At 39.0% G+C, this 27,568-nt stretch overlaps 1 protein-coding gene across 2 annotated transcripts in view; it reads right to left on the bottom strand.

Annotated features, from left to right (window-relative positions):
• PKIA (cAMP-dependent protein kinase inhibitor alpha) overlaps positions 1-27,568 on the bottom strand; it is a 96,986-nt gene that overhangs the window by 27,292 nt on the left and 42,126 nt on the right. Inside the window, exon 2 of one of the 2 annotated variants that reach the window (XM_008255683.5) lies at positions 10,971-11,101. Coding sequence is in view for 1 of the 2 variants with exons in the window: in XM_017341410.4 (XP_017196899.1) it covers positions 11,063-11,101 (39 nt within the window). In the remaining variant the exon portion in view is untranslated. Of the gene's footprint in view, positions 1-10,970; positions 11,102-27,568 lie in introns of those variants that run through there. The other variant, XM_017341410.4, reaches the window with a different exon arrangement.

Raw genomic sequence — 27,568 nt, 5'->3', positions numbered from 1 at the left:
GGGAAGTCAATATCACAGGCTGTAGGTTAACCAACTACACCACAATGCAAGCCCCAAGCTTGGATGTCATTTACCAACTTATTAAAATGCAAACAAGCAAGGAAAATTAAGAAGATAATTTTTAATCAATCAATTAATTAATTTTTTATTTATTTGACAGCTAGAGTTAGATAGTGAGAGAGAGAGAGACAGAGAGAAAGGTCTTCCTTCCATTGGTTCACCCCCCCAAATGGCTGCTACGGCCGGAACTATGCTGATTCGAAGCCAGGAGCCAGGTGCTTCTTCCTGGTCTCCCATGCGGGTGCAGGGGCCCAAGCACTTGGGCCATTCTCCACTGCCCTCCCAGGCCACAGCAGAGAGCTGGACTGGAAGAGGAGCAACTGGGACAAGAACCCGGCGCCCATATGGGATGCCAGTGCCACAGGTGGAGGATTAACCAAGTGGGCCATGGCACCGGCCCGACAATTTTTAATTTATTAAAAATAGCATGTCTTTAGAAATCTTAAGGAAATTAACATGAGAAGGCAAAACATAAAAATCTGGGTGCTTTGTTTACTCCCTAGGCTATGGCAATGCAAATAAGGAAGCTACTCCACATTTAAAGGAAGCTATAATGTATAATCGGTATCCAAACTTCATCTAACTTGCAGATCTTTGTTTTTATTTTCAATTTTGTTGCATTTAAATATTTTATTTTTTCTTTGGTCAAATTAATTTTTTTATTTAAAAGAATTCTTGGTTGACATATAATACTTACAATGCAGTACAATATTTCTACAGATACCTACAGTGAACAAATCAGCCCATTCATTTTTTAAAATTAAATTTTTGTTCTCTTCTGTCTTTCTTCTGTAAAGGATGACCCCAGGGAGAACATCTGATCTAGTCGTTATGTTCCTAGCTCAGACATCTGCAACCCAAATCAGAGTACCTGGGTACCAATTCCAACTCTGCTCACTCTTCTAACTTCTGGCTAATGCACATCTTGGGAGGCTGTGGTGATGGTTCAAGTAGTTGGGTTCCTGACTGAGTTCCTTCTGGCTCCAGGCTTCAGCCTTGCAAGCAGCTGGGGAGTAAACAAGTAGATGGGGTCTCCCTCCCTCCGTCTCAAATTTCCTAAAAACCATTTTAAAATCCTGTTAAAGTATATCAACTCTACTCCCCACCTCATTGTCACCAACATTTACATTTCTTCCTGTACAAGAGTGTGTTTCTGTACTTACTGTTATATAATAGTTTCACATTAAAAGACTATAAATACAGGGTCATTTAAAGAGAGAGAAAAAGAAATAACTCTCATAAAGAAATAACTCTCAAAAGTGACTTTCAAGAATGTAAAATTTAAAAAAAAATGTTACAGCACATGCCTTCTTTCAGCTAATGTCATCCTTGAGAAGCAAAAGAGATGCAGCATGGAGAGAATATAAGGTTAAGGGCAATGAAAATAAGTTACTATTATATTCTGTCATGTATCATATTCAAGGGAATTAGGAGACAGAGAGGTTTGAAAATCAAAATTATTATCTGCTTGCTATTTGATGTTGGGCAAAATATTTCATTCTATTGGCTTAGATTTTCATGTCCCTGAAATGTGGGTTCTCAGTCTAAAGAAATAATTTAAATATTTTCTAAGTCTAAGGATCTCTGACCTTAGTGTCTGTGTGCCCTTTATAAATGCCAAGTATTCACAAAAGATAGCATTCTTCCAAAAGTCTTTGGAGAAAGGCTTCCTATATTTAGAAAGTCCATTGGTGCCCTGGGGTGTTCTCATGTCTTACTGCTATTTATAACCAAGTATAGGCCAGTAGGACAACAGATTTGTTTTAACTAATAATTTCCCGAGTTTCTGGAAGCTGAAGTGAAGCTTTTCATTATTTTCAGTGTTAGGAAATTGTGGAAAGCAAAGATTTTTAAAAATTCATTTACTTAATTGCTTAGGTACCTGCTTCTGTTTGGCCATGGAGCTGTCACCCTGCTTATTGCAGACCTCTTGCAGGAAAACCATGTTCAGCTCTTGTGTGTTGCCAAATGTGTGTATTCCTATGGTTTCTTTTAAATGACAATTTATTCCAATTTAAATGCAGAAAGTAATACAAAGTCTTCAAAAATTCATTTTTTATTATGAATCTTGTGGCTTTTGTTTTATTTTACTGAGAGAACACTGTATTTGCAGCCAAACTGATACATATAGGATTTTCTTTTTTTGTTTAAGATTTTTTTGTTTTAACTTTTAGCTCCCACATATAAAGGAGAACATGTGGAATTTGTCTTTCTGTGTCTGGCTTATTTCACTCAACGTGATGTCCTCCGGTTAAAACCATTTTGATGCAAATGATAGATTTCACTCTTTTATTTTAATACAGAGGTATTTACCAATTTGGCAGGCTTTTAACAAAGTAAAAAAAATTATTGGGAAAAAAACCCGCCAAAATCTCAAATAGAAAATGAGATATTGCCAGAATTAGATGGTGTTAGTAATAGAGATTAATTATTACAAGTATACTAGCTGGCTACTGTCGCTCCCCCTCTTCGTGGAGGAGCAACATAGGACCCTGCGCTGTTCTTTCGTCTGCTCGGCCCTCCCCGGGTTTGCTGCTGGTTCTTCCCGGGTTGGCTACTATCCCTTCCACCTCCGTGGAAGGGCAGTTCCCCCTGGCCACATTCCCCACTTCCGCAGGGGAGCGGCACACCGCCGGCCGGCTTTCTCGGGGGCTGCACGGGTGTTCCTTCAGCCAGACGCTCCCCTTAGATGTTCCCTGTGCATGCCGTCTCTCTCCTCCTTTATAGTCCTCCTCCACCAATCCCAACTCTGCTACCCACACGCCAAGCATGCTGCTCTCCTCCAACCAGGAGCAGGTTCTACAGTTTATTAGTTGAACTGGAGGCAGCTGTGCGGAAGCTGTTTACTTCTCTCCCATCGCCATATTGTGGGAGAGCAGATGCATAGAATAAGTCTTAATTCCAGTAACTCAGTCTAGTCCGGATTGCTCCCCACAGATCCCCCTTTCTTTTTATTTTTGGCGTTGATACGCGCCTGTCTTCGGTGTCCCGCGGCACACACTCTGCTCTACTTGCTAGAGTTGCCACAGGCTCTTACAAGTCCTATCAATCAGGAAAACCGAATCCGGGTCCTCTCTTCGCCATTTGTGAGGAGGTTTTTAGGCGCTGATGCGTGCCTGTGTTCGGTGCCCTGCAGCGCATGCTCTGCTCTGCCCGCAGGGGCTTACAAAACCTATCAGGCAAACCGAATCCAAGCCTTCTCATTGCCGTATTGTGGGGGAGACTTATTAGTGTTGGTTTGTGCCTATCTTCGGTGACCTGCAGCTCATGCTTTGGTCGAGCTGCTTGCTGGCGCTTACCGCCTTAATTAGGCAGACCGAATCCAAGCTTTCTCATTGTTGTATTGTGGGGAAGCCTTACTGATGTTAATTCGTGCCTGTCTTCGGTGACCTGCGGCGCATAAGCTGCTAGCCGCCGCAGGTGCTCATCGTGCTCATCGCCTCACTTAATCGGGCAGACCGAATCCAAGCTCTCACATTGCAGTGTTGTAGGGAGGCCTTTGTATTTCTCTATTTCTCTACCTCCGGGCATTCCTATTTCTCCCATTTTACTTCTATCTTCCAGCATTCCTATTTCTCTCACTTTACTTCTAAAACTTCTGTTTCTCTTATCCCCGCAGCTTCCCAGCGCCTCGCCCTGCCGGCAGCTTCACGGCTCCGCGCAGCTTCCCGGCGCCTCGCCCCGCCAGCGGGCTCCGCCCCGAGGCTGCTTCTCCGCGCCTCGCCGGCTCTGAGCCGCTTCAGCCCGCGCCTCATCTGCGCGGCTTCCCGGCTTTGCGCGGCTTGGCTCCGCGCTCCGCGGTCTCCACGCCCTTCGCGTCCGCACCACGGCCTACGCCAGCCCCGTTCCCTATCTATTCACGCCCCGTGCTCTCTGCACGCGGCGGCTTCCGCGAGTAACACAGCGTAGCTTGCGTCTCCACCACTAGCATTCAATCCAAGTTCCCCGGGCTAGCCTGGCGAATTCAACCCAGCGTACGTCTCCGCCCCACGATTTGGCTTCCCGTCCTTTGCTCCCCGGGCTAATCAGACGGATCCCAATCTGGCTTACGTCTCAGCTTCTGGTTTCAACTTTTCGCCCCCTATTCCCGGGCTAACTTGAGAACCCCAAAGTGGCTTTCGTCTCCGCCTCGGCCTGCCCCCCGCGGCTTCAATTTCCCTAACATTTTTCTCTACCCGGTATGTTTCCCTAAGTTTTCTTCCAACAATATTCCTCCCTCATTTCTCCTGGCCTCTCCCCACAGTCCGCATCCGAGTCTGTTTGTTCTAGCTTTCACTTTCGCTTTCGACCTTAGAGATTTCTCCCAGCTTCCCCCCGTAGTCCGTATCTGAGTCTATGCCTAGGCTTTCAATAGCTTCTTCCGGCTCCTTTTTCGTCCGGCTTTTCCCTAGGCTGTTTGCTAGTTTCTCTCTCCGATATTTTCCCTAGTTCTTCCCGTTTCTTCCCTCCTAAGTTTTTTATCCGTCCTAGGTTTCCTAATCCGAGCTAGGTTTCCTATCCGAGTCACGGCACCATTATGTCGCTCCCCCTCTTCGTGGAGGAACGACACAGGACCCTGCGCTGTTCTTTCGTCTGCTCGGCCCTCCCCGGGTTTGCTGCTGGTTCTTCCCGGGTTGGCTACTATCCCTTCCACCTCCGTGGAAGGGCAGTTCCCCCTGGCCACATTCCCCACTTCCGCAGGGGAGCGGCACACCGCCGGCCGGCTTTCTCGGGGGCTGCACGGGTGTTCCTTCAGCCAGACGCTCCCCTTAGATGTTCCCTGTGCATGCCGTCTCTCTCCTCCTTTATAGTCCTCCTCCACCAATCCCAACTCTGCTACCCACACGCCAAGCATGCTGCTCTCCTCCAACCAGGAGCAGGTTCTACAGTTTATTAGTTGAACTGGAGGCAGCTGTGCGGAAGCTGTTTACTTCTCTCCCATCGCCATATTGTGGGAGAGCAGATGCATAGAATAAGTCTTAATTCCAGTAACTCAGTCTAGTCCGGATTGCTCCCCACAGCTACCATTATAAACAACTTTAAATTATACTATTTGCCCAGAGAGAGACTATTATTTAAGCGTAAGCTGTACTATTGACAACCCTAATACTTAAGTGTTTCACACACACACACACACACACACACACACACAAGTATGTATGTATATATGTTTCTCCATGCGGGAGATCCGAATGAGGCTCCTGGTTCTTGGTTTATGTCTGGCCCAGCCCTGGCTGTTGCGGCCATTTGGGGGAGTGAACCATCTGATAGAAGATCCCATTCCCCATCTCTCCTTTTCTCCCTCATTCTCTCTCTCTCTGTAACTTTGACTTTCAAATAAATAAAATAAATCTTTAAAAATTTTATTTGAAAGAGAGAGAAATCGAGGAGGGGAGAGAGAGAGAGAGAGAGAGAGAAATTTTCCATCTACTGGTTCACTCCCTGAATGCATGCAAAAGCCAGGGATCCGTCAGCTTGAAGCTGGGGGCCAGCAACTCAATCCAGGTCTCCCACATGGTGATAGGAAACCAAATGCTTGGGTCATCACTTGCTGTCTCCGAGGATCATTGGCAGGAAGCTGGACTGGAAGTGTTGTGTAGTTGGAACTTAATCCAGCACTCTGAAAGGAGGTGTAGGCATCCTAAGCAGCATCTTAACCCACTCTGCTACAATGCTCACCCCAGAAACCTCTTCAATTTGATGTGTACTCAGAGATTCTTTGGTATTTTCCCATCATTCTTTATCTTTTTAGATCAATACTATATTCTAGGATCATTTTATATTTTCCCTGCTCAAGTTTTGGAGTCAACTATGTCTTCAAAGGCCTCGCATTACTCTAATTGTAGAATGGTATTTAGAAACCAACTCTAAACACTAAGTAGGCTCATTTCTAATAAAGAGTAGCTACCCCAGACCCTCAGTAGAGAGATGGGGTGGGGCTTGGGGGTGGTGCTGTTGCATAGCAGCTAAGTATGCCGCCTGCAGCACCGGCATCCCATGTGGGTGCTGGTTTGAGTCCCGTGTGAATGCTGGTTTGAGTCCCAGCTGCTCCACTTCTTTTCCAGCTTTCTGCTGATGTGCCTGGTAAAGCAGCAGAAGATGGTCCAAGTCTGTGGGTCCCTGCACGTATGTGGGAGACCCGGATGAAACTCCTGGCTCCTGGCTTTGGTCTGGCCCAGCTCCGGCTGTTGAGGCCATTTGGGGAGTGTACCAATGGATGGAAGACTTTCTCTCTCTCTCTCTTTCTTTCTCTCTCTCTCTCTGTCTCTCTCTGCCTCTCCTTCTCCCTCTCCTTCTCTGTGAATGATTCTCAAATAAAATTTAAAAAAATAGATTGGGGTATGACATATATTGTATATATAAAATACATATTTCAGTATACATATTGAAAACTATGAGCTCACCATAATATCAATAAACATTACATCATTAATATCATCCAAAACCATACAGCTCATTCCAGTTCTTGTCTTTTGCTTATTTTTTTTTAAATTTGGAAGGCAGAGTTACAGAGAGAGAAGATGCAGAGAAAAAGATCTTTTTTATATTTTTTAAAAGATTTATTTATTTATTTGAGAGGCAAAATTACAGACAGAAAGAGGGAGAAACAGAGAGAGAGAGAGATCTTCCACCCACTGGTTCATTCCCAAAATGACTGCAATAGCTGGGGCTAGGCCAGGCTGAAACCAGGAGCCAGCAGGGCCCCAACCACTTGGGCCATCTTCTGCTGCTTTCCTCGGTGTATTATCAGAGAGCTGAATTGGAAGTGGAGCAATCAGGACTCAAACCTGCACCTACATGGGATGCCAGCCTCTCAGGTGGCAGCTTAACTCGCTATGCCACAACACTGGTCCCCTTTTGTATACTTAATCTCCCTCCTCAGACAGGGAGATACACTGATTACCATAATCTTTACTGTCCTTACTTATTGGATCAATACACATTTAAACATATTCTTGTGCCCGCCACCTCCTATCCCATACAATGTTCTTCATACCTAGCACAGGGCATAACTCTGTATTGCATGGTTGCTGTGACTACTTCTTGATATAATGCAGTGCTCACTCCAGTAAGACTTCAATATCTCACTTAGGCTCTTCTGTAGACCCCATCTCTCCTTTCTTGTGTTCCGTTCCCAGTGCCAACGTATTGTGGTTCCCTTTATGCCCATGTTCTCCATGGTGAAAAAGGCTCACTTGGCCTTATCTAATGGCTTTTGGACTAAATAGTTCAAGAAGAGGATGAGGAAAGGGGAGTAGAAAAAGATGAAAAGAATTTTCTTTTTCTAAATTTTACTTGAAGAGGTTATTTATTTAGGAAATTATAAAGACATTATGAAGTATCACTTGAACTCAACCTAGATTATGTATTGTTTACATATCTGTGTATCTATTTATATATCCTTTATCTATACATTTATCTGTATGAGGGCACTTCAGAAAGTTCATGGAAATGGAATTACAAGATACATTTATTGTGGTGCAAAAAATTTGAAGTCTATGCATAAGAGGAATCTTCAAAAAGTTTATGAAAAATGTGCATTATGAAAAAAATTATACATTGATACAATATTTTTGCAGTAAAATAAGTGTATCTCTTAATTCTATTTATTATGTGGTTTTGAAGACATACATGTACACTTAATTTGATGCTAGCAAAATATATGTAACAAAATATATGATATATATCTAGATATTTTAATACAGATAACTTTATATAGTGTCACCTGGTAGATAACTATAGTCCATTGCTATGAAAGGATTTGCAAAATCCCCAGCTAAGAGCACTTGAAATTGTAGTTATACTGTTCTAATTCCTCTTTTGTCACTGAGCTTTTATGCCATCTATTGATCTTCAGTTGCACCCTTTTGTTGACCTGCATATGCCATGCCTATCCCTTCTTTGTATCTGAGCAGATATGCTACAGTGGTGTCTCTCACAGGGCTGTATATAAGCCATTGGCAGCAGAATCTAGTGAAGTGCTTGTTAAAAGGCAGGTGTCTAGGCCCATCCTGATTTTCTGTTGAGAATCTCTGTGGGTGGTAGTGGGTATCCAGACCTCACCTCAGGTGATTCTCATGCTTTTGGTGTGGAAATGGAGACACAAATCACTTGTTTACAATGTCTCAGTGTTCACTGTTTAAAACAGGCAGGTTTCACCAGTGGTAATTTGGTTGTTCTAGCTCTTTTGACTTTTTTTTATATAACAATTAACAAAATGAAATGTAAATGCTTTCTGAGATCTTGATTGGAGGAATCTTATAGATAGATCTTTCAGAATTTGGGAAATTACAAATGCAAAGGGTTTGTGCTGAAAGAGCTTTTTAGAGAAAGAAAAATTCTGGAGGTGAGTGTGTGGGAGAGAGTTGTAAGTTTAGAGAGTAAGGCAAGAGAAACACAGAGTAGGGCAATGTAGAACACAGAATGCAGTTTAATTTTTATTCTAAATGATAGCGGATTGTGAGCAAGGATATTATCTGATTTATTTCTCTTTAGAAGATTATTTTTGCGACTGTACTGGTTATACTATAAATATTGGAGCAGCAGGGAAAGGAGGGAGATCAGGTGAAAAGCTGGCTCATGTTTTCGATGAGGCAAACAATGACACTTGGAGTAGAACAGTGAGGTGCAGATGGTGAGAGGCAGATGGATTCAGGATAGATTATGAAGTTAGAGATGAAAAGAATTTATGATGATGAGGTGTAGGAATTGGCAGAGAGAATTTAGTAATGAAAACAAGGTTTCTCGCCTAGCAATTGTATGAAATATTACATATAGATATATAGATATAGATATAGATAGTACTATTACATAAAAAAATGAATGTTGACTATAAAACCAAGAGCAAAGTTACTTCTTTGATGATTGGAGAAAGGTGGACCAGACTAGAGCACAAGTGAAGGTTCAGCAGTCTCATGCTAGTTCTGAATTTTGGTAGTATGTTTACAGGAGATTATTCATCATTGTGTGCCATAACTTTCATAGATTTGTCATACTACTTTACACTTTACATGCATTAATTATGTAACAATTATTAAAAATCATCTAAGTAAGAAATGTAATCCTTAGCCATTAATGATAAAAATGGGCATCTACTTCAAAATAACATATAAATTTACTCATAGCCTTTTGTATTATGAGGCTTTTCAACTACAAAATTCTTTCATTATTATATGAGAACCTTATGCTGTATAATGAAACTTCCTATTTTAGGATAATTTCCCATATTTAGGTGATACTATTCCCTAATCTGTCTAGAAATTTTATTTTATTTTATTTATATTTTTTAGAAATTAAAAAAAAAACTGTTTCCAAGGGAATACATGAAAAGAATGAGGCATGAGAGACAACCTCATATATTGTTAATAAATACATACAAAGACAATTAGAATAGCTAGTATCCTAGCTAGTTACTCAGAACTGTTATTAGTGAATACATCTGAGTACGACATGTGGATAAAAAATGCTCTAATATGAGTACACTTCCTCCTATTTTGAAATAAGTATCATAGTGATATTTTAGAGCATTACTTTACTGCTATATCTGGAAGTGTGTGCACAAAAGTACGCGTGTTAGTGTGTCTATGTGTTTTGGTTTGGTGTTGTGGTAACTGCATCATGCTATATTTTACATTTCTTCCCTTAATGAAATGGCGTTTGTTCTTGGGAATGGAGAAGATAGCAAAGGCACTTTACAGAGAAGTAGCTGTAGCAGCATATGGCTATACTACCTGTGGAAAAAGTATAAATAATGTTGTAGCAGCTAGTGATTCTGAAATTACCCATAACTATGCCATTTTTATATGACCTTAAAAGCTTGTTTTGCAAATAAAATAGCTTAGAAACTTACCTACTTTCTACTCATATTTTAGTCATTTAATAGGCAGTGTAATGTAGGAAATATGCCTAAAGGTAAATAACGATAAGCAAATTATAAAAATAAGTCTCCAACTGGAGAAATTGTAGGCTACATCAGTAGTCTGCGGTCCTGGCTTTAACATGAGCAATACATCTGCCATAGACTTTGATAAATATGCATCTAAGGTTGGTCTTCTAATTATCTTTAGGATCATGAAGACTCATTCATTCATTCAATAAATGTGATTGCTTACAGTCCATGTGTCAGTTACAGAAGTCTACACACTATTCTTGATCCTAGCCAAAACGCCGAGAAGTGATAGAAAACAACACACTGATAGGGAGCAAATGCTATACTAAACACTGAGCATACAACTGTAAATGAGAAGACCAGCTCCTGATTTCTACGTCATTATTGTCTTTTATCTTGCCGTAAAGTGGGATGTCCTTTCACCATAAGATTTAATCTCAAATTTCAAATGAAAATTGTCAGTGGATTCTGACTTGTAAAGGTAAGTGAAAACAGGGCCTCTTCTTCACATGCCCCACTCTCCTTTCATCATCTGCACTCACATGGATCACGCAAAGGGCTGGATAAAGAAGTGCCCCTAAAAAGAGCCAATCAATTTCCTCATACCATTTGCTTGGACTGTTCCTCACTTGGAAAACTTGATGGCCACGATGACTCTTAATTTTGATAAGCAACTAGAGGCTCATGGGTTCACCTATGAAAATGATTTGTCTTAGAAGGAAGATACCAAAAGGGTTAATTTGCTGCTCTACATGCTTAACCTTCTGGGATCTCCACAGGCAAGGAGATCATGAAGTGTGCTTAGTAACAATGAGCTAAAAATGGAAAAAAGCATAGTGCTGTTATTGTGTTCCTTCCCTCTAAGGCATTGTCTGATAAACATCACAGCATCCAAGGGAATTATGAATAGTTTTCTTGTAGGGTAGGTTAGATAACCATCATTACATCAAATAGTCATACCATATCATATCATATCATATCATATCCAGTTCCAGCACTCTTAATTTAAAATGATTAAATGTGTGAATTTTAGTGCTCCTACCTGATTGGAAACCTTTTTATCCTTTATTCATTGACTATATTGGATTTCTTTTTTCCTTAGAGATGATCTTCAGATTTTTATCAGACTTCACTTCATTGGGGGAAACCAGGACTTCCCAGAAAGTCAGGAAACTGAAATGGAGACAACAAGCAAAGGAAAATTATCTGTACATATAGTTTTACTTTTGACATTATGACAAGAGGCACAAGTTGTATGTTGGGCTTTCAAGTCAAGCAGACTTCAACGTGAGGGCAAAAGGGGCATATTTCCTGTGCGTTTTTCTTAAAAATCATTTCTAGTCTTCAAAATCAACCAGACCACCTTTTGTTAGTCTTTACTTAGATCTTCAGGAAATTAACTTAACTAAACCAATTCATAAAATAAACACATGAACTTGTAGAAGGATACTTCACAACCATCTTTAATATGTTCTTAAGCTTTTCATACACAAAAGCGTTTGTGTGTATGTATGTGACAATTTTTTTGATTATGCAGTGGAGAGAGAGAAAAAATCTGTTGGTGATAATCAGTGATCTAGAAAGAGGAGCATTAGGACAACGGGAAGTGAATGAAGCAATAAAGTCCTGAGGTTGTGATTCCAAAATGATAATAGCAGGCTTCTTAGTTACTAAGGAATTGGTCTTCTCCAACTGTAGTCACACCTGGGATAGGCCATATATATCACTTCATCATTAATGGAAAACAAGTGCACCATCTTTCCTTCTTTGTACCCATTGGCCACTGTTGTATAAATCATTTCTTTTTTTAAGGTCATGTTCTTTCCCCTTTGTCTGAAAACATTAGGATCCATGAAGAGAGATGCCTACCAAGCCATCACTTGGTAAATGTACCAGTAATGGTTTTAAGAGGGAAATGTTTTGGGGATTATTTTAGGTTGTGTTTGCCCAAAAGCTGAACCTATGATAAGAATTTGAATGCAAAGTATTTATCTGGAGGGTCATCCCAGGAAACTCAGGATTCATGTGAACTGTGAATGGACGCATGAAAGAAGTCAATAGAGGTGTATCACCAACCAGGCTACTCTTCTGGAGAAGTATTGCAAGCCTTTCAGAGGAATTCTGTGAGATTCCATAAAACATATACTAGAGTTATCCCCCAATCAGTCCTTGAGAAACCTCATGTGCTTATATCCCAAATTCCTGCTGTGGTTGGTTGGTTGAAAGCTATACCCAGATATATTAACTCTTGGTTTTTCTGGTCTGCCCTAAAGTAGAGAGCTATAGGTAAAAGAACAATTCTGTAAGTATGCACTGGAATGATGAGTGCTGGGGAGATATGTGTGAAGAACTGACAGCATGTGACACAGTGGCAGTGGAGTATTAATCATGGCTTGTAAGTTCAAATGGATAATCTTAAATTCCTGGGTTAATGGTTTTCTTTTGACGTAATTACGAATTGACATACCAATAACAATTCTCTCTATTAAATCATATTAGGACCCTAAGTCCCTGATTTTCTAAAAATCTGTTGGAATATTTGATAGAATTCCATGACATAAAGTTGACCATTAACTCAGTCATTCAACAAACATTTACCAAAAGCTAATGTATGCCACAGATTAAGCTAGACACCAGTGTAAATATCATTAAAATTATTATCCTGCCATCTAGAATTCATTCTATTGTGGCATCTAGATAAGTCATAATTACATCAAAAATGATTACAGGTGCCTGTTCTGTGGCAAGCAGATTAAAGCCCTGGCTTGCAGCGCCGGCATCCCATATAGTCTTCGGTTTGAATCCAGGTTGCTTCACTACCGATCCAGCTACCTGCTAATGTGCCTGGGAAAGCAGCAGAGGATGGCCTAAGTCCTTGGGTCCCAGCACCCATGTGGGAGACCCAGAGGAAGCTTCTGTCTCCTGGCTTCGGATTAGTTCAGCTCTGGCCATTGCAGCCATTTGGGGAGTGAATCAGAAGATGAAAGATCTCTCTCTCTCTCTCTCTCCCTCTCTCTTTGTCTTTCTCTTGGTCTCTGCTTTTGTCAAATAATAAATAAATAAATAATAAATAAAACATCTTAAAAATGATTACAGAGTGAAATGAGAAGACACATATAGGATTTTAACTCACTCAATATGCCAGTAGTAAATGAAGACTATTAGTAGGTCTCTCTGCAGAATGCAATCCTCAAAATTAATTTGTAATGTGATAGAGAAGTGAATTTTTTATAGTGGCAAGAAAAAGAATGGTTAAGGAACAAAACAGAAAGGAGTATCATATACAATGGGTATAAAGTGTACTTAGAGGGATCTAAGAAAAGAAAACATGGAGAGGATAGCAGTAGCCACCTAACTAATGGCTCATGTGTGTATTGTAAGGATGTGAGATTTAGATCTACAGAAAACTGGAAGATTTTTTTTTTTAATTGTAAACTTGACATTAGAAGGGAAGAAGAAAGAAAAGTTGATTTGCACAACATGATTCAGGTTAATTTCTGATTTGTTTTAGAAAGATGATTTGGGAAATACTATTGGGGATTGAGGGAAAAGTGTGGTTAAAATAAATCCTGGATACAAAACATTAGTTAATAGTCCATTAGTATAAGTCAAACAAGAAAATGGACATAAAAGGGGCCGGCGCTGTGGTGCCTGGCCTAAAGTGCTGGCATCCCTTATGGGCGCTGGTTCAAGGCCGGGTTGCTCCACTTCCAATCCAGCTCTCTGCTATGGCATGGGAAAGCAGTGGAAGATGGCTCCGGTCCTTGGGCCACTGCACCCACGTGGGAGACCTGGAGGAAGCTCCTGGCTCCTGGCTTTGGATTGGCACAGCTCCAGCCATTGCGGCCAATTGGGGAGTGAACTATAGGATGGAGGACTTCTCTCTCTCTCATCTCTCTGTGTAACTCTGACTTTCAAATATAATAAATAAAATCTTAAAAAAAAAGAAAATGTACATAAAGTTCATGACTTACTGTTCTTCGGTACTTGAAAAATGTTATGACAACACGTCTAGCTTCCATAGCATCAGAACAGAAATCAACTATTATTAAAATCAGCATTTCTGGGACTGGCACCATGGCACAGTGGGTTAAGCCACCGCCTGCCATGCCAACATCCCATATGGGCACTGGTTCCAGTCCTGGCTGCTCTACTTCTGATCCAGCTCCCTGCTAATGTATCTGTGAAATCAGCGGAGGTTGGCCCAAGTATGGGCCCCTGCACCCACATGGGAGATTTGGATGAAACTCCTGGATCCTGGCTTTACCCTAGCCCAGTTCTGGCTGTTGTGGCCATTTAGGGAGAGAATCAGCAGATGGGAGCGCGCTCTCTCTCTCTACCCCTCTGTCTCTGTAATTCTGCATTTCAAATAAATAATGAATAAATCTTTAAAAAATCAATGTTTCTATATGCAAAATGCATTATTTATCTCTATATTCCACATTTTTTCTCTGTATTTTTCATTAGTTTCATTATGCTATGTCTTGAAAAGGACATCTTTAGTTACAGTGTTTGGAGTTTGCTCAAGTTGTTGAATCTGTAGGTTTACATCTTTTGCCAAATGTGGGACCTTTTCAGTAATTATTTTTCAAATACTTTTTCAATCTCACTTGACCTCTCTTTTCATTCTGAGATTTTGAAGAAAAGTTAGTCCTTTTTAAATTGTTCTACAATTTCCGGAGATCTTGTTCTGCACTCTAGGGAGTCTATTTTTTTGCTGTGAAATTTGGTAAATTCTATTTTTTAAAAAGATTTATTTACTTAAAAGGTAGATTTACACAAAGAGATGGAGAGACGAGACAGAGAGAGGGAGAGATAGAGATAGAGATAGAGAGAGAGAGAGAGAGAGATCTTCCATCTGCTGATTCACTCCCCAAATGGCTACAAGAGCTGGGGCTGGGCCAGGCCAAAGCCAGGAGCTTGGAATTTCATCTGGGTCTCCCATGAGGGTGCAGGGGTTTAAGGCTTTGAGCCATCTTCCACTGTATTCCCAGGCACATTAGAAGGGAGCTGGATCAGAAGTGAAGCAGCTTGGAAACGAACCAATGCCCATATAGGATGCTGACATTGCAGGCAGCTTAACCTACCGCACCGCAACGCCAACATCTGATAAATTCTATTGATCTGCACTGATTTTATACTAAGTAATCTTCACCTTACTCAATGAGGTCTTTATTTTGAGCCTATCCATTGAGGTCTTTATTTTAATCATTTTAGTTTTCAGCTATTCTTTCTGCTTGTTTTTATGTTTATAACTCCTATAGTCTTTGCTTACATTTTATATTTTTTCATTCATTTCAGTAATTACATAATTATTTGTTGGAACATTTATGAGATAGTTTAATTAAAATCCTTTTCATATAATGCCACAGTTGATTTTTCTCAGTGTTGATATATACAGATTGTCTTTTATCATTCATTTTGTGGTTTCCTGGCTCTTGGAAAGATGAGTAATTTTCAGTTATATTCTGAACATTGTGAATATTATAGACTTTGGATCCTATTTTGTTTTGTTTGTTTGTTTGTTTGTTTGTTTTTTAAAAGGAATTTTCCCTATACTGAGGTTGGTGAAAATGTACTTTTCATTGGGCTCTCCTGATACTACATGTGGCACTGCCTCTCATTGCCTTTCTGCACACAGATGAGATGCAAGTTCAGCTCTCCATTTGGCTTTGCTGACACCTTTCCAAAGAAAGTTGGGATTACTCAGATCATCTTATTTCTTCCGAGTCAGAGTAGAAACTCAGCTCCCTACAAGGCCTCTTGACCCCAGGAGAGGGAAAAGTGAAATGTCAACTGTCTTCCTTCCTACCACTCACTCCATTTATTTCTTGCAACGTTTGGGTAGAGCTTAGCTTCCCACTGCACCCTACTGACACCATGTATAGGGGAAAGTGGAATGTCAGTTAGCTCCAACTTGCATCGTAATGTAATTGATGTTAAGTAGAGCTGGAAGCCAAGTTCCCCGTTGGTCCCCATAACTGTGTTTGTGCAGCTTAGTGGTAACTAGCCCTTTATGGACTTGCCACTTTAAGTCTCCTTCCTCAGCAGGGGCTCAGCTCACCACTGGACCATGCTGAAACAACCCTGTTGGAGTAATCAGAGTGCTGACTGATTGTAGAGAGGGCAGAAGGGGATGAGGTGGCAGATCAACTCTTCTCTTGATTTTGCTGAAAACAAAGGAACAGGATGCAATTGTTCATTAGTGCTTGGCTAGAGTAGTTTGTGTAATGACAAAGAATTTTCTGGTGTCAGCAGCCCCTTTCCTCACACTTTGGCCAAAGAGAACATACTTGACTTGAAAATTTTTAAACTATGTCTGTTGGGGTGATGGATGAGAGGTTCCTGTAGGGAGTCTGGAATATATAAGAAGCAGTAACAAAATATAGAACTCACTGTTTTGTCATTTCTCTCAAGTTCCAAGGTTCTTAATAACTCTACCTTTTAATTTTTGACTTTCAGTGTCTCCTATTTTATTTTCTGTGTTGAGATCAAGATTTTAATTGTAAGTGGGAAGACTTGAAAGAAATGGTGATACTCCATCTTGTCAGAACTGGAAACCTGGAGGTCAATTGATGTTAAAAAGTGGTGCTGGACGTAAACAGAAGCTTGATAATATATACTATGTTCTTTAGGAATTATTCTGCTAGATAATGTGGATTCTCAAGGCTTAACACAATTGTTACAATCTGATTATTTGATTTTCACACTTAAGAGTCAAGTGTTCCTTGGAGTTGAAATTTAAGGTAAGCAAGAGAATAAGGTTAGAATGATCTGTGTGGTAATGAATTTAAGTTGAATATATCAATAAAAAACTCAAGCTTAGCTTAAAATAGATAATATGGCTAATACAGAAATATTATCAACATCCATTTGTGTACATATAATTAGTATATATGCACACATTTCTTTACTTAGTCATCTGAAAAGATTTAGAAGCAGTCACACTTCAGTAGCAAAGAGTACACCTAGCACCCAGATTGGTGTCTAATACCATTCTCCAATAAAAGGAATGAGACTTTCTTGGAGAAAATGTCAATTCTAGGACTAGGGTAGGAAATGTAAAAGATTAGCCTACACTATCTTTTAGTATTAGAAAATAGGAAGTTTTTTTAAAAAATGAGGTGACGTTGAGTGCCATGACAAGTAGTACAGAAGTCAAATGAAAAGGCACTCAGCATAACGATTTAATTCCAAAGAGTACAATATGGAAATGGAAAAAAGGAATAACCTAACAGTGGACACACCTGACAACCATTACATCAGCCTGGTGACTAAGGCTGACATCAGCAGTCCTAAGTCATGTTGATAGAATGTGCCCTGAAGTGATGTGACAAAATGGCTCTCATCTCTGTGGTCTTTCTCTTTAAAACATATAATCTCAATATTATCATGAGAAAAACATTGCATTCCAATGTGTGGCATCCTACAAAATTCCCTACTGGTAGTATGCAAAATCATCAAGTTCTTCAAAAATAAGGAAAGACTGAGAAATTGCTAAAACCAAGAGGAGCTCAAGGGATACAGTGACTAAATATAATGTGGTAGCCTGCAGAAATCCTGGAGAATGAAAAGAACATTAGGTGGAAACTAAGGAAATACTACTGAAATATGGGCTGTACTGATTAAGCTTAATGAAGATGTATCAGCATTAGTTCACTGACTATAACAAATGGAACAGAGTATGTTGTCAATAGTAAATGAAGATGGGTATAATGAATATTGGAAATCTCTTAACTATCTTACTATCTTGTCAACTTTTCTGTAAGATTAAACCTATTCTGAAAAAGAAAGCCTATTTTAAAAAGCCAAGTGTCTTTTGTTTATATTTCTGTATTCCTTAATGAATGTGTAAATTTTCTTGACTTTGCTGATACTGATGTAGAAAAAAACTAAACCCTAAAAGTGTTAATAACTCCAGTCCAATATGCAACCACTCTTGGTATCAACTTTTTTGGAAGAACCCACTGAATAAATCACAGAAAACTGTCTTTAAATGCTGAATTCAAGCTCAGTGCTTCTTTTGATTTGATTAATGTGTGTGATGGGCCTGATTCCACTTCGGAGGCAACAATTCTCTTAAATATTGAGTATAAGCAATGTTTAATGAATGGCAAGATATTAATACAAGATGCTGTAGTAACTCTAGTGTATTTTACAATTTCAAAATAATATATTGTTATTTCAGTCTACAAATGTTTTATTATTACACATTTTCTACTCACCTTTTCACAGGGATATAATAATAATCAACTTAAATGGAAGACTGACTGGGTTGATGCTTGGTTGTCTTTGATACTAGTATGTGTGTTTCTTTTGCAAATTCCTTCATGGCAAAAAAAAAAAAAAAAAAAAAAAGCCTGCGCCGTGGCTCACTAGGCTAATCCTCCGCCTGTGGCGCCGGCATCCCGGGTTTTAGTCCCAGTCTGGGCGCCGGAGTCCCGATCTGGGCGCCGGATTCTGTCCCGGTTGCTCCTCTTCCAATCCAGCTCTCTGCTGTGGCCCGGGAGTGCAGTGGAGGATGGCCCAAGTCCTTGGGCCCTGCACCCGCATGGGAGACCAGGAGGAAGCACCTGGCTCCTGGCTTCGGATCCACGCAGCACGCCAGCCATAGCAGCCACTTGGGGGGTGAACCAACGGAAGGAAGATCCTTCTTCTTTCTCTCTCTCTCTCTCATCCTCTCTCTCTCTCCCTCACTGTCTAACTCTGCCTGTCAAAACAAAACAAAACAAAACAAAAATTCCTTCATAGCAAAAATTGATCTCCACAGGGGAGACTGTTGCCACAGTCAATGCCTAAGAACTATATGGGATATGGCTTTATAACTAGACTTAGGAAGATCTTATTCACAGACACAATAGAAAAAGTTGCTTTGCTCTCTGTCTAGTCAAAGGACACTCACCACAATACTTTTTGTACTCAGGAAGTTTCCACAATTACAGACTATGTAATTGTAGGTCAACATTCTATCTTTATTGTGGCTAATTCACAGGGTTGTTATTGGTGCAAAATATAAAAATCATCAGAGAATTTTGTCTTAAACTTTAAAAATTATTAAATTAAGATATTCAACACATTTTTCTTTTGTGATTTTTTCGAAAACAGAGCAATTCTACCTATGCTGACTCTGGGCATGTAAGTGAGTCGGTCATTTTTCTTTTATTGTTTTTATCTCTTCCACCATATCATAGTTGTTTATCATTCTCTCATGCCATCAAGTTTTATGAGTTAAATAATTACTTATTGGACATCTATGTAACGCAATCACAAAAGGCATAAATCTAATCTGGGTTGCACTGGACAGTAATAAACTCAGTTAAAAATCTCTGCTGATAGCAAACATAACTCAGTTTATAAGAAATTGTATTTCCTTATGGAGACTCACAGAGCCAGGAAAAAACAAGAGCTAACAGTAATTGAAAGATAATAAAATTATTAACCATATATTGAGTATCTGCTTTGTACCTGGCTCTGTAGAAGAAAATCTATAAACATATCAGACAATCCTCAAGTAATCCTAAACTCTTTCAAGAGTTTGAAGACTGATATATTCAGAATCTCCATTTTATAGGAGAAAATTACAGTTTGTAGGTATTGTTTCTTGCTTAAAGTAATATGATGTAAAAGCAGCTGAACTAGAATTAGAATTTTAGAATTTATAGTGCCAGTCTGTGCTCTTAATCAAAATAAGTGAGTCTCTCTCTCTCTGTCTCTCTGTGTGTGTGCATGCTTTGTGTGTGTGTATGTGAGACATAGGGAGAGAGAGAGAGAAGAGAGACTTTAATAGAATACTTAGGAGGCATGGCAAGAACACTAAATACTCTAAATACCAGTAATTTATGAGCTCTTAACTATGCAAACAATTGTTTAACTTGAAAGGCTTCCAGAAGTTGAGTACAAATTTTACACTTACATAAGATGATTGTAACAAAAGGCCAAAGATAAATTCAATAACTGAAGGGTTCTTAAAATATTATATGAGTTTGTATCAGTATGGCTTCATAATCTAGATAATAGGAGACTTAAGATATTGCTAGGTGCACCAGCAGATTCATTTGTTATTTCTGTGAAGGCCAATACAATGAAGAAAATGAGAATGTGGAAAAGAATGGATAGCAATTTTAGGTAATTTACTCAACTTTTATTCCAGGAAAAATAAACAAAATATAATTTGAAATGACTCTTTTAAAAACATGACGGTACACATGGTCTTTTTCTACCACATAACTTGAAAACATGAACTGTTAAATCATTATTATCTTTCCTGATAACAGAATTGCATTTTGTCTTAAATGTCTTCTCTCAGTCTTTTCTGCCTCTTCATATCTTATGCCTAGGTAGCTGGAGGAAAACCATGTGACTGTGGTAGTTAATATATATAGATATATTGCTATAATTTTAATGATCTGTGATTATTTTAAAATTGGCTGCATGAATGAAATAGACATCTCATTTTATCATTTTTTTTTTTCTTTGACAGATAGAGTTATAGACAGTGAGAGAGAGAGACAGAGAGAAAGGTCTTCCTTCCGTTGGTTCACTCCCCAGATGGCCGCTATGGCTGGTGCTGTGCTGATCCAAAGCCAGGAGCCAGGTGCTTCTTCCTGGTCTCCCATGCGGGTGCAGGGGCCCAAGCACTTGGGCCATCCTCCACTGCCCTTCCGGGCCACAGCGGAGAGCTGGACTGGAAGAGGAGCAACTGGGACTAGAACCCGGTGCCCATATGGGATGCCGGCGCCGCAGGCGGAGGATTAACCAAGCGAGCCATGACGCCGGGCCCTTATTATTATTTATAGCCCTTTTCCCCTCCCCCTTTCTTTCTTAGAATTATATTCTTAGAATTGTATCCATGAACTACATTGAATCTGTTCTTTTTGTATTAAATATCATGTTAACATGAAAAAATCATGTGACAGAAAATTGTTATCCCAATAAATTAGTGACTACCATCCAAATAGACTTTTTAGAAAGAATTATTTAATTTGAAAGCCAGTGTGACAGAGAAGGAGACAGAAGGAGTGAGAGAAAGAGAGAGAGAACTTCCACCTGCTGGTTCACCAAATGGCCACATCTGATGCAGTCAAAGCCAGGAGCAAAAACCTCCATCTGGGTCTCCCACATGATTGGCAGGAACCCAAGAACTTGGGCCATATTCCTCTGCTTTCCCAGGCACATTACCAGGGAGCTGGATTAGAAGCAGAGCAGCTGGAACTCCAATTGACACTCCGATATGGCATACCCACACCACTGGCAGCAGCTTGATCAGTCGCACCACTCAGTGGTGATCAATAAGCACAAAGTCCTTGCTCTTAAGCAAATGCCCCAGATGATGGGAGACGTGAGACAACACTAAAACAAATTTCATTTAATGAAAGAAGTAAAATAGGATAATTGGATAGAAAGACACTAAAGAGGGAAGTCTCTGTGACAATGTAAGAAAGTGGGATTGGAAATGAAACTGAAACCATCAGAGGCAAATACAGCCAGGCAGAAGGTTCAGCAAATACAAAGCAACGGACAGCTGTAACCTTGCTGCATTTCAAAGCTTGAAAAAGGAAAGTGTGGGGAACAAGGTGGAAGCTGGGAAAGATGCTGGAGCTGGCGAGAGCACATGGTGCTTCTAAGTCTTGCAAATTAGTTTTTTCAGCATCTGTAATACATAGGCCAATTATATGATCCAAGTTCTGCTTATGAAATGATTGCTTTGACTGTCTTGAACCATAAACAAAATGGCTGTGTGTTTATGAAGAGTGGATTGAGGATAATACATTTTATTTTATTTATTTATTTATTTATTTTTTGACAGGCAGAGTGGACAGTGAGAGAGAGACAGAGAGAAAGGTCTTCCTTTTTGACCTTGGTTCACCCTCCAATGGCCACCATGGCTGGCGCGCTGCAGCTGGTGCACCGCGCTGATCCGATGGCAGGAGCCAGGTACTTCTCCTGGTCTCCCATGTTGTGCAGGACCCAAGCACTTGGGCCATCCTCCACTGCACTCCCTGGCCACAGCAGAGAGCTGGCCTGGAAGAGGGACAACCGGGACAGAATCCGGCGCCCCGACTGGGACTAGAACCCAGTGTGCCGGCACCGCAAGGCAAGAGGATTAGCCTAGTGAGCCGCAGTGCCGGCCGAGGATAATACATTTTAAAAAGCTTCATAGAGTCGTAAGTCACTGGTTCACTAGTTATTAATATTGGTTCCAACTATGCTGCATTAATGTAAGTTTGATGATGCTAAGTTGGGATATATTAAATTATAAAAACCCAACTTTTTTCAAGCTATCATGACTTTTTAAATTCCCAGTCTTGTTCAGAGTTCAGGAATGTTATTTTATAACTGGGCTGGATGAGAGATTCAGAATAGAAAAAAGGTCTGACATTTGGTTTCTATCTATTCTCCCTTTCAATAGGAGCAATAATGGGTGTGGGGGGTGATTATTCTGTTGGTGATGCATTGCTTAAATATTAGAACTAATTCAATGTGATAAATATTTGCTGAGAAGCCTACATATGTTAAGTACAGAGCTGAGAATAGGGATACACAGGAAATAATTACAAATGAGAAGAGTTGTTACTAATATGATTTAGATGCTATGCTAATGCTTAACATTCATTATCTCATGTTACGTTAATTCACACAGTAATCCTAGGAAGAAGCTAAATTTATTATTCCATTTTCTAGATGAGAGATTTGATGCTTTTAAAGGCTTTAACTGAGTTTTTGCAGTAAGGTTATGCAGCTAGTCAGGAGAGTAGGCAGAATTTGAATTCAGAAGAACTCAAGGTACTGCCAACTCTATTAACCAGCATGTTCTACTGCCTGAGTCTAAGAGTGCCTTACACAAACTGACTATATAGGAAGGTCTGGGTCACGTGAGATGCACTTGGAGGAAAGAAGATTGTGAGAGAAGATCACAAAATATGCTTTGTTTTCTGAGGAGAAGCAAATGCAGAAAGGAATTGGCCTGGGCCAGTGGCCTAAATTCATAACATGACATTGAGGAGCAAGAAGCATTGTTTCTTTTTTCATCTTAGTAAACCACATACTTTACAATATCAGAAAGAAATTATAGTATCATGGACAAATTATAGACACATCTTAGCTTGAATCTTGGATATATATGAAGTGTACAGTACAACACTGGCACCTAGATATAGTTAAATTGGTATTTATTTCTCTTTAGCCTTGAAGCAAAATAGTTTTCCTAAATGTAAAATTTAGGAATGTCTTCAGAGAAACTATTTAAGGCCTTCTATCTCAGAGGAAAGAAAATTTTCAAAAGATGTACCAGCAGAACAAGTCCAGCCACAATCTTTTTGTGAGATTTGTACTGATATACTAATCTTCTTTTTCTGTATTCATGCATTTTTCTGGAAGAAAAAAGGCTCATAGTGTCCATCTATTCTCAAAGAGATAAAGACCCACACTGATAAGATACAAAGAACTTTGCCCTGGAATTAAATCAATTTTGGTTTTGCAACTTAATCTGTTTAGGTAGCATTCTTAATCTTTCTGAGCCTGTTTTCTAACTACAAATGGTGACAAAAAGCACTATCACAGAGGAATGTGCTTAAATTAAATAGAGAATATAAAATCCTGTTTAGCCTTCAAGACTGATGGAACATACCTAATACATATTAAGCAATCCAGGAATAGTCTCTCTCCTTGAAAAGGATGAAACATATTCTCATGTTCTCCATGGTTTTTCTTAGTCAATGGCATAGTTAGTTAAAATTATTTTTATTCTTTCACAGTCCATCTGCTTTCTCAATATATTCTCCTAGATGAATTAAGTCTCAATATTAGTAAGTTTAATCACTTTGGCTATTACTATTCATATGCTTAAGATTTTTCTATGCACGATAAATCATCCTTCAAAGAAACAGCTAAGCTGACTGTCAGATTTCAATGAGATATAAATACATCTTAATTAGAATTAACTTTCAAAGAAGAAGAGAGCAATGATTCAAGACACAGATAGGAAAACTTTTTCTTTTCTGTACAAAATGTTATTGCTGTTTGTTTTGGTGGGGGAAAAAGACAGCTTTCAGTCAGTCTAATTTATACTTCATGATTAGTTTAAAAGAAGGTGTCACATAACTTTAGAATGACAAATAAAACAGTTTTCTTTAAAGAATAATGCAGCTTTACAAATGTCCTTTTATGAAAGTAACAGAAGGAAGCAGTATTTTGCTTGCAAGTTCCCAATTCTGCTCTAGTTTTAAAGGCTAATAACTAAATGCCAGTAAAATCATTATGCCTGATGTAGCAGTCAGGAAATGATTTGTGAATCCATAATAGAAAGTTACAAAAACAATAAATTATCACAGAAGTCAAATAATGTCAAACATATGTAAAATATATATATATATAATTATAAATGACCTTTGGAGACCAATTACAATATTCCTTCAGAAAGATTTGTGAGACTTATTTTTATTTAAATGTAGAACACCAAGGTATATGATCTAGGTTATCATGTTGGTACCATGATGAAACCAAAGAAGTTTTTGTGGATCATATAAATGATAGGAATGAATAAAAGTTTACCAGAAGAACTAATCAAATGTATTAGAATTTCATTTCTACATTAGTATAAGTAAATCAAATTGGGTTTTCTTGACTACATTTATAATAACTACAGAAGAAAAAAATTACATTTTTGTTAAAGATGTTGATTTGTTTTGCCAGGAACTAAAACACTAAAGCAGGCAGGATGAGGGGGGCAGGTATCTGTGGATGGGGGAAAATTGCATCACAGTCTCTATCCACGTGACATAGGCATTTAGTTTAGATTGTAAAGAGAACTTGAGATCAGTCATTTCAGCACATATACAAAACAGTCATGTTCCAGCAGGAAGAGATCAATAGATACCAGTTTGTTTTTTTCTAAACTTCAGGAAGGAATCACCCTTCAGTTTTCCTGAAAACCTTATTTTTCCAGTTCTTTCTCAAGGGCTACTTGAGCAAGACTTAAGAAAACAATTCAGGGCGATCTCCTTGCCATGGTAACTTTTCAGTGTCCCCACCAGTGTCTGTCCCTTTTCTCTTTAATGTTTTGGTCAAAATCCAACCATCAGCTCAGGGACCTCTTCCCATTTAATTGCTGATGACTATAAGATGTTGATATTTTGACCATGTTTACAGCACTGATAGTACACACTCTCTAGGGCAAGTATATGTGATATTCAAGTAAAAGAATCCCCATGAAATATTTAACATAATTCTTAACACAGTATGAATATTTGGTACCTTGCACAATACCATGTTATTCACATTAAGACTAATCTTTGCTGGTTCACACATTACTTAATGATTTTGTTTCTTTAAACATACTCGTGTTCTTTGTCTACAACAGGAGAAAAGGAAATAAACATTTGTTGATTATCTGTGCTGCCAGGCAGTGCCTGGTAATGAATTAGTGGGACTCACTGCTGAAACTGACATGGGCTTGAATTCCATCCCTGCCCCTTACTTAAACCTATCTATACCTCAGTTTACTTCCCATTATTGGAGCTAACAGATTTCTAGAACACTTTAGGCATAATAAATAATTTAAATAGCATTTTGATGCAGAAGAGGCTTTCATTACTTTATTTAATGCAAAATACTAGATGACTGCATTTTGTTTAGAGACTCAAACAGCTCTGTTTCCCCTCATTTAAAACAAATGAACAAACAATTGTACACAGCATTTTGCAGGTTATTTGAGGTTTTTGCTCATACAAAACCAGTCAAAACCTAGAGTTGGCATAACTTAGAAAAATTGTTAGAAAACAAAGAATTGTAGCCCTTTTTGTAATGCAGACTTTACCATCCTGGAGAAGGTCAAGCAACATTTTGATGTGGCCAAAATAAAACTATGTGCTTCCATAATGATGTTTCCACCAGGTTTTGGTTTGATTGGCATTGAAATTTCTGATATTCCCCATCACAGACAGGACTAGCTGCAAGGGAATTTTCAGGTGAAGATTTTTAGTCACCTATCTGTTAAATGGGTGTGTTAATATCATTCTCTAACAAGAGCATTATGAAGATTAAGTAAGAAAACATAAATAAAGCCCTTTAGCACCTGAGAGCCAAATAATAAAACTTTCAGCTCTTTGTTTCCTTCTCTCCTCATTCCCTTGCTTGCCCTGAGTTCCCTTTTCCTGCATGTCTCCAAAACTGAAATCATTTTAATGCATTTATTTATTCATTCTCATATAGCTTCTAGGAAAATAAAGCCTAATAAATTATTGAGAGAACAGTGCCAGTATCAATGTATTTTGATAATCTAATTTGTCCAGATATATAACTATTTGATTCTCCTTTTTCTACTAGTTTCTCTTATCCATATGCACAAATTGGTCCCTAAAAAATTACCTAAGGTGTTATTTGAGATATAATTTTGTAGTTTTTCCAAAACTAAAGTATTACTATCTCTACCTCTTCTTTAATACTCTCCCATGGTGGCTTCTAATTACTTGTCATATTAATTAATTTTTCTTTGCTTTTTCTCAGATTATAACAAGTATTATCTAATCCTAAAAGTAGTGAAATAGGCTTTCTAAAATAAGGAAATTTGGGAGGAAAAAACGATGAAAAGGGTGAGATACTCACATACAGTTGAAGCTTTGGCAGTAACAAAGCAAGTGAGATTAGAGTCACGTGTTGCCATTAATTGATCAACTAGAATAATTAGGCTCATCAACAGTAGAGAGCCACAGTAAAAATCTATTATTCCTTGGCCGGCGCCGCGGTTCACTAGGCTAATCCTCCGCCTGCGGCACTGGCACCCTGGGTTCTAGCCCAGGTCAGGGCACCGGATTCTGTCCCGGTTGCTCCTCTTTCAGTCCAGCTCTCTGCTGTGGCCTGGGAAGGCAGTGGAGGATAGCCTAAGTGCTTGGGCCCTGCACCCGCATGGGAGACCAGGAGAAGCACCTGGCTCCTGGCTTCGGCTCGGCGCAGCACGCTGGCCATAGCAGCCATTCAGGGGGTGAACCAATGGAAGGAAGACCTTTCTCCTCTCTGTCTCTTTCTCACTAACTCTGCCTGTCCAAAAAAAAAAAAACAATCTATTATTCCTGCTAGCTTCTTCTGCTTATTAACAGCTTATTATCTTTCCTAGTCAGTGTGAAACTTAGTTTCAAATTTAAAAGTATCAATATAAGATATGGAGGTATATAAAGATTACTGTTTTCTTCATAAGTAAGTTTTATATCATCGTAAGTTCGCAGCACACCTATTTAGGAGAAATGTTAAATGCATGTAAAGTACAGTAATACTTTAAACTTCCAAATTAAGGATTGTTGACTATGCGTTCATATACTTTTCTTTGTAGAATATTTTGGGGCCAGTCATTTTTTTCTTTTTTTTTAAAAGCTACTTTACTGTAGAGAAAGTCAGTATTTATATTCATATCATCAGGCAAAGAGCTGACTTATTTAGAATCATTCAGTGGATTTCTCCTTAAATACTGATTAAAAAACAAACTTTCAATAAGAAAAATAAAATCCCACTTTTGTTAAAGAATAGTAAACTAAAATGCTATAAAATTGCTATTTTTTAATTTTCCATGTACAATGATCAATAACTACTAAATACTGGTCTGTGGCAATAACAGAAAGTCTCTTTTGCTGTCTGATATTAAAAGAAAAA

Source organism: Oryctolagus cuniculus, chromosome 6, assembly GCF_051225735.1.
Source record: "Oryctolagus cuniculus isolate XC-2025 breed Fujian yellow rabbit chromosome 6, ASM5122573v1, whole genome shotgun sequence".
NCBI classification, from domain to species: Eukaryota; Metazoa; Chordata; class Mammalia; order Lagomorpha; family Leporidae; genus Oryctolagus; species Oryctolagus cuniculus.
Note: the sequence above shows the minus strand (reverse complement) of the source record. Positions and strands in the feature narration are given on the sequence as shown.